Raw genomic sequence first — 8,428 nt, 5'->3', positions numbered from 1 at the left:
TGAAACCAGCTTCTGAAAACTTGCTATGTCCTCTGAATCTTCAAATCCTAAGTTGCAGCCACTTTATTCAGAAAGGTGGAGAATGAGATTGGTTTCTGTCAAGAAAACCTAGTAACTGTCTATTTAGCTCATAAACAATCATTGCTATTTCAAGTCTTTGAAGATTTAGAAACTTGAGATCCTCTCCACCTGGAGGGGCTAAAAAAAATGTAAAAATGTGAGTGCAAGTGTGATGGGGGAATAGTTGCATCCTAGCTAAGGCACATATGGAGCAACCTACTTTGCAAACAGCAGTGACGTCCAAGAGTTCAGAAACACGGGCGTCCCTTCCCAGCTACAGCCCAGGCTCTGGGGCCACTTGTAGCCTTGGTCGGTTCCAGCTCTGAGGGGAGCACTTCAGCCTGGCTTGGGTATTGCCTCCCTGTTGCTGAGCAGATCCACATCCCTTCGGAGCCACAGCACCAGAGGAAAAAAAGGGCATGCTAAGCAGCTTGTAAATTAAAGGAAAATGAGCTTATGTCACGCAACAGGAATTGTGCCAGTAATGTGCAATTTCTGCTGCTCTCCTGTGCAGCAGGGATGAGGGAATGCAACTCTCTAGTGGTCCTGTGCTGCCAGAGTTGGTAGCTGAACCCCGCTGTGCTGCCCCAGAAATTCCACTTCTGGGGAGAAGGGCTGTGCAATGGGAAGAGCAGGCTGACCTTCCTCTTCCAAAGACAGCATATACGGCTCTGGATAAGCATGTTTTTTACAGAAAAGCAATTATCTTGCTGTTCTTTTAGAAGCAAGAAATATCTCATTCTCATTCTTCCTGCAGCCTGATAGCATTATTTCTTCTTTGTGTTTAATATGATTATGCCCAACTACTCCAGAGCACAGGAAGCTCCAAACAGCAAAAATCCAAATATTTTTTCGATTTAGTCCCAATGCTGCCTAAACAAAGCAAAGAGAAATCTACTATAAATTCTCTGTAAAAAAAATAATATAGACTCGAGCAGATCTTTTTTCCATCCATTTCAGATGTGCCTAATCTTTTAAACAATTAGGCACATAGGAACATTTAGATTGGCTGACTTTCAGCAAATTATCGAAATCATGCACAACAAATACTGCCACATAACAGTTTCTATTAGGGAAGACAAAATAATGAAATGCATAGCATAGGAGGAATAACATATTCCTGCTTAGTCCTCCTCCTACTGCTGCTGGGTTTTGGAGAGCAACGTTCATCATGGCTGCGGCGGCACCTCTGCCTGCCATAGTGTCCATGCCATGGTGTACGAAATGACCCTTCCCAATCTATTGTGCTTCACAGCTGCTGTGCAGGAAAGATCAGAGTCTCTGCATGAGAAATTTCTGGCTTAAATAATCAAAATCACTATCTTGTACCTGGTCTTTAAAAACTTTGACTCACTGCTTTTTTTTTTTTTTTTTTCCCCAGAGGTACTTACTTTCATCTATCTCATCACATGTCCTGGCTTCACTTTCTACAGTTGTACAATGTTTCCTCTTCCTGCCAGCCAGGAAGATCATGCCACTGTAGTGAGATATAGGATATTCATTGCAGGTCTCCCTCCATGTGTCTGCACATGGATAGTATGAGTTTTGTTACACACTGCAACTGCAGAGTATTCTCTTCAGCTTTCACTGGAGCCATTTATGCTCTTAGGTTTTCTGCTCTTTTGGTTCAAGGCTTTATTTAAGAGAATTAATTCGTGTAGCTTTTGAGACCAATATACAGGGAATGGCCAATGAAGTGATCTCTAAAACAAGTCCTCTCTATTCTCCTTCCAAATAATCCATTCTTATTGCTTAAAGATTATTTTCAAAATTGCTTAATCTTTTCTATTTATGAAGCATGCTTATGCTGTGGTGCAATACTGAAGTGTGACTTAAAAAAAGTCATTCAAAAGGTTAAGAAAGCAGCATCACATTTTATTATACATCAGAAAAATATATGTCTTTGAATAATATTTAGAAAGCATTTTATATTAAAGCAAAGGGAATACTCAATTTCTCTCTCTGTAAAACTCTTCAACCACTGAAAGTTCTTTTCCATGTCCTGGCTGAGGAAAAAGCCAAAGTCAGTTGTAGAAATCAATCAGCTATTCCTTCGCAGAGGAAGTGCTAGGATTTGATCTTGCCTTTTATAAGCTTTTGAGAGTCAATCATTACAGTCTTTTAGTTCACCATTCATTTCAGAGGTATTCAAACAGTTTGCTTAATCTCAGGATGGGGAGTGAGGTGGGGGGAGAACAAACCCCAAACACCAGATTTCGGAGAGCTGTTATGACTGTGAGGAGGTTTAAAAATAAACTGTTATATCCTAGAGTCTTAGGTTGATTCTAGATGTGGTACCAGAGACAGTCCATGGCTTCAAATTCTTTGACTAAATGGAAAGAAAACAGCATTTCAGCAAAACCAGCCATCAACAAACCAGGACAGTGACAGTGACTGAGAAATAAAGACAGAAAAGCTGAACGGTAATGGAAGACCTGAATTACCCCTGTGCAGCCTGAAAAGTGCTGGAGCGGGGCACGGTATAGCCTTTTATAATACCATAAGCACTACTTAGAGCAAGTAGCTGGCAAAGCCACAAGAGAAGTCACTCTTGGTAAGTCCTGAGAGCTGTGCATGATCTGGCATACAATGTAACTGCTGAAAAGCCTCTTAGTGCCTATAATATGCTCAAGCTAACCGCTCTGTAGGAATGAGAATGACAAAAACAGCCCCACCATTCAGTGTAATAAATTTTAACTCTAAGAAAGATAGTTCTGTAAATACAAGAAAACAAGGTAAGAGGGAGGAAGAAGAGCAAAATAACTGGTAGGATGCTTTCAAGAAGCTTGGATGCTACCTAAATACTTCATAGTAGAGGTTCAGAGTCAAGCTGCACAATCAGTCAGAAAAAAAACTTCAAAGGTATTTCCTCCTCTCTTTTGGATAATATGTTAATGAGAAATTTCCACATGGTTTTCCGCAAAACTTACTCACTCTGGGACATTTTTTATCTGATCACATTCCAACCTATGCATCATTCACTGCTGTTAAATATTAATCACTGGTGCATATGGATCAGTGCTGATCCTTTCTCATCTTGACTGGTACTAATTATCTTGGACTGATTCCCTCCTCTGAATGACTCCAGCATCTCCTGGAGAAGTCTGAATATTGCTCAGACACTCAGAGGTTTCTCCAGTCCCTAGAACAGCCTGGTCCAAAGCCCCAGATCCAAACATGTCCCAACTTGGGAGGGTTCTGCACTTGGGCCACAACAACCCCCAGCAGGGCTCCAGGCTTGGGGAGGAGTGGCTGGAGAGCTGCCAGTCAGAGAGGGACCTGGGGGTGTTGATTGACAGCCAGCTGAACAGGAGCCAGCAGTGTGCCCGGGTGGCCAAGAAGGCCAATGACATCCTGGTTTGTGTCAGCAATAGCGTGGCCAGCAGGGACAGGGAAGGGATCTCACCCCTGTACTCAGCACTGGTGAGGCCGCACCTCGATGACTGGGTTCAGTTTTGGGCCCCTCACTACAAAAGAGACAAAGAAAGGCAACGAATCTGGTGCAGGGTCTGGAGCACACATACAAGGAGCAGCTGAGGGAACTGGGGTTGTTTAGTCTGGAGAAGAGGAGGCTGAGGGGAGACCTCATCGCCCTCTACAGCTACCTGAAGAGCTGGGGATGAGCCTCTTGAACCAAGGAACAGGCGATAGGACAAGAGGGAATGGCCTCAAGTTGTGCCAGGGAAGGTTTAGACTGGATATTAGGAAGCATTTCTTTGCAGAAGGGGTTGTTGGGCGTTGGAATGGGCTGCCCAGGGCAGGGGTGGAGTCCCCATCCCTGGAGGGGTTTAAGAGTCGGGTTGACCCAGCGCTGAGGGATCTGGTGGAGTTGAGAAAGGTCAGTGTGAGGTTGATGGTTGGACTGGATGATCTTCAAGGTCTTTTCCAACCTAGATTCTGTGTGATTCTGTTCAGAGTCAAAACCTAGACCTGAATTGCACTGTCTGTGCCCCCATCCCTGCTTTGCTGGCCCTAGGAGCTGGAGGGCCCTGCAGCCTCCTCTCTCTTGCTGGTCACGTAAGCAGGGGTGGGCACAGCCCCACCTCGACCATGGTCATGGATCCCGTGGGAATGTGTTGGAGACTCCTGCTCCAGCAGTTGGGGAGAGGATGTGCTGTCTCCTTAGCTCCCCTATGGCCATCCATGCTTGCACATGCATAAACAGAGGACTGGGTTCTGCTGTGAGGAGGTAACGGGAAATTGAGGTGATGGGGAATGACTGTGAAATGCATCATGTTCTGCTTAGGACTGCATTGGTATTGAGGTAGAGCATCTCCACAAACCTGGACAAATTCTGGATTTACATGTTGTTTTGCGCTCTGGTCAGGGAAGGTGTGCATACTCTCATCTGTTATCTTGGTGTAAACCTGGAGTAATGCCTCTGGAGATGGGGAATTACACCTAAATCAACAGGTGAGATCAGTGACCAGAAAGTCAGTGTGTAGAAAGAATGTTGATTACCTTGTTCTGAAAAGTGCTTGAGCTTCTGAGTGACACTAGCAATCTCTAGGAGACGTACTTTTCTGGTCAGGCTCTCCATACGGTGAAGAAAGCACTGCCTGTACTGAGTGTGCAGCACATTTGAGCTCTTTGCAAAGGTAAGTGCGAAGGCTTATTTATGATTTTTTTTTTTTTTTTTGGTAAAGATAACTTCAGAAGTCAGATAAACACTGACAGGGAAACTTGATAGCTTAAGCCTAAACATTTAATAGGGTTTTGCTAATACAGGAGTATTGCTGCTTGTATATGGATGTACTCTTAATTTTGTAGGTAAATGAAATCAAAGCGGGCTGAGCTAGGGTAAGTAAGCAAAGCCACTGAGTGACATAGCAAGGCTCCAGATCTTAATGCAGGGAGGAGATCCATGCTTTTACAGGTGTGCCTGACTCCAGAGCCGACAACTTGGGGTGTGAGGCAATCCGGAGTCCACAAGACAAACGATTGGGTCCATGTGTGCTGACTGTCCTACTGGCTGCTGTTCCTGATGCTGGAAAGACCGTGTCGATGACTGTCGTCAGAGTTTTACCGAAGGAAAGCTCAAAAGGACGATGCCAGCTTGACTTTTTTTTTTTTTTTTTTTCCTTTTTTTCCTGTCACTCAGCTGCACTGAAGCCTGACACCTCTGGTAGCCAGTGGTGGAGCAGTGAGAAGCTGGTTTTGTTGCTGCGCTTTTACAGGAGAAGCCTGGCTGCATTAACTCTTACAAAAACAAGCACCTAGACAACTCGAACAAAATCCAGTGATGGAGGTTGGCTCCACAGAAGCCAGCAGCAGCTCCCAGGGAGGCACCGGCTGGCTGGATCTTACCCTTGTCACCTGCACTGAAACAGTGACTTTCACTGAAGTGGTGGCAGAAGAGGAGTGGGGATCCTTTTACTATTCTTTTAAGGTATTCTTTTAAGGTGTGCGTTACTTTTCTCACATGCTTGCAGCTTTGGTGCATTTTCAGCACCTCTGCAGGGAGACAACTAGGATTATTGAACTTTCTTGCCCAGATATTGGTGTTCTTTTCCCCTGCAAAGACAGTGGACAGCATGTGTGAGGCATTTACTGAAAAAAGAAAAGAGTTGTAGGAATTGGAGTTCAGCCTTACATGTCTTAGCCACTCGTATCTCCCTCCAAGAGGGAACGGTACAGTTTTTCTATAGAGGTATTGTAATTATACATACATCTTTAATCAAAGGCTTGTATTAGTTTAGCACATTTTTTAATGTAAATTCTTATAGTCATCATCTTGACATAAAAGATTTCTTTTCAATTTTCCATCTGCAACAAACTTTGTACACAAGTGAGAAGGGTTTTTGTTGGTTTGGATTTTTTTTTTTAAATCACGAGTGACAGGTTCTAATTAGTTGTTTGCTTGTTTGGTTTTGAGTGGGGGTGCAGTGTCTCTTGAAAACTGCTGTTAAGAATGCACCAGATGAATCATTCAGTAGTGAATGCTGTTGAATAGCATGGGAAGTGTATTCATTCATCTCCAGAAATGATCACTCTTACAATAGGTGAATGTACGAAAAAGGTGAAAGAGGTACTGAAGTTCATCTCTCCCTCAGATTTCTGTGCGTGTTGTCATTGCTTATTTTCATGCTGCGTGCCATGTGTCACAATGTACAAGCTAAGTTCAAGTTCTCAAAAAGTCTGACAAGGAGTATCCTGCCATTCACTCTGGAGCTCAGGACCAAAGAGATCACTTTCAATCAGAAAGATACAGGCACTTGCATCATTTGACAATATGTTAGGTAAAAGGGGATATGTTCAGAGGAAGTTTTGATTTCTGTGAGAATGTTAATGCTCTGACACAATGCCAGTGGAATCAGTGGAATTACAACAGGTTTCCAGCCCTGTTAAGGAAAAAGTTGGTCTGTAGTTCTACAATTAATTAATAAGGGTCTCTTAACATGCTGCTGACACTTGGTTTTTTGTTTTTTTTTTTTTCCTTGATAAGGCAGTACTTTCTTATCTAGGATTTCAAGGATAAAAATTCTTTTTTTCCCCTTCTTTGTTCCTCATCATGTTAGACTCCTAAAACACTCTTGAAAAAAATCAGAAGCGACAAGCAAAATATTTTTAACAACTTTATCTCCTTTGTTCTTTCCACAGTTATGGCTGTAAATCTGAATGTCATGGGAGCAGTATTTTATAATGGTAAAAGTGACAATTAATTCAATTAAGTCCGCAGGCAGAAAAATGTTCCTTAATAGAGGAGATTGAGTAAATTACAATAATTAGGAAACCATGGATAGGCATGCATGCTCATCCAGTGCTAAACGAAACGATTCTGTTAGCTGAGAGCTTCTCGTTAGACTTGCATTCCTCTGTTGGATGTCTAGCTCTGGCATATATAGCATGAACTTTGCAAGGAGGTTCACTGATTTCACATCAATTACTAGATGTTGATAGGCATGGAAATATTTTTACTCTGGAGACAAGTGACAGCTGGTGCCGCTGCAGGAAAAGGGGGATAAAGCACCTGCTCTGGTGACTATGGTGCAGATAATACAAGGCTGCCTGCCAGCTCTTTCAGCTCCTGGTAAAAGCTCACGTGTGGAAGGTGCTGCTGATACTTACTGACTCAGCTGGATGTCCTCCACCAGCACTGCCCACATTGTAGCCATGTCCTTGCCCCTTCCAGTAAGACAAGCAGCATCTCCTTCCTCTTCACAAGATTCTGGTTAAGCAGCTGAAGCAATAAAAGTTTCATCTTGGAATAGGCTGAATGGATTAAAAAACAGAGCTCAGTGCTCAAAATGCAGCTACAGATGGGTTTTTTGTCCTTTTATTGGGATTTTCAAACACATTGTAGCACATGGTTGACAGTAAAGGCAAGCTGGATGATCAGCAGCTACACAGATTGACTCCAGAGCCTGTGTGCCAGGATTCAGACAGGGCACATGAGCTATTTATGCTTGGGAAATGCAGGTGTAACCTATCTTACCAAAACGGTTACAAGAAAACATGATCTGAGTCAATAAATGGAGACAAGGGAGTGACACTCACCCAGCACCTGGAGCAGTTCCTATGTTAATGACTTTTTAACAATTTTACCCAATGACAGCTATGTAGATATCTCACATGCTGCTCAAATCACAGGAGCATGCTTTGGTTTCTCCTTTTCCCTCCATGCATCAAAAGGACAGCCTGTACCCACCTAAGATAATGTCTGTGTTATATTGTGGTGGCAATGCAACAAAAGCAAAATAATGCACCTCAGAACATTTCAGTGCCAAGAAGTCCTCTTACGGGCTGAGCTTGGAGTGTTGCCCTGCTCCCCCTTTCAGAAGTGTCTGTCTATTTCTCTTCAGAGCTTAACAACTAAATCCTGCATCACTTCAGGTTAGAAAGCATTTTTCCAGTTCAATTAGATTTCTTCTCTCTTTTTTTTCTTTTTTTTTTTTTTTTTCCGCTGGGAAATGGAGCATTTCATCCACTTGGAGGAATGTACATTTCCCTTCTGGAAGTCATTACTGTAGCTCCTTGGCCAGCTGCTTGCCAAGGCTTTGCCCATGAAGTCTGCTTTGGGGCCATGGCCACGTGTGCTGACTAGGCTGGCTCTCAGCATGCAGAGTTGCAGCCTTTGGGGCAGGATCAGGTGCACCCACTCACCACTCAGCATGCAAGATGAGCTGGTGCTTCCCACAGCAAAGGGACTGGCTCATCCCCACCTACATTCAGGTCTTGCTGCTGTGTTATGGCAAACAGTTCCTGAAAACCCAGACTGTATTTCTTCTCGGGTGCCTTTACATGAGGCATCCAGGTAAGTTACTGTCTTAAACCACAAGAAGTTCTGTCGGCTGTGTCAGCACCAAATTCAGAACAGATGTGCAAATTGGTATTAATTACAGCTCCAACCTCCCAGGCCAAAGGACAG

General features: G+C 43.5%; 1 protein-coding gene across 1 annotated transcript in view; it reads left to right on the top strand.

Moving 5' to 3' along the window:
* The first annotated feature begins 5,302 nt into the window (after positions 1 to 5,302).
* The window catches only part of NPSR1 (neuropeptide S receptor 1), a 62,488-nt gene continuing 59,362 nt past the window's right edge, over positions 5,303 to 8,428 (top strand). Inside the window, exon 1 of the mRNA XM_074897515.1 lies at positions 5,303 to 5,449. Within this exon, the coding sequence (XP_074753616.1) occupies positions 5,303 to 5,449 (147 nt within the window). The remainder of the gene's footprint in view (positions 5,450 to 8,428) is intronic.

The sequence above is a fragment of the Athene noctua genome, chromosome 2 (assembly GCF_965140245.1).
Source record: "Athene noctua chromosome 2, bAthNoc1.hap1.1, whole genome shotgun sequence".
Lineage (NCBI taxonomy): Eukaryota > Metazoa > Chordata > Aves > Strigiformes > Strigidae > Athene > Athene noctua.
This window is presented reverse-complemented; position numbering and strand designations above follow the sequence as displayed.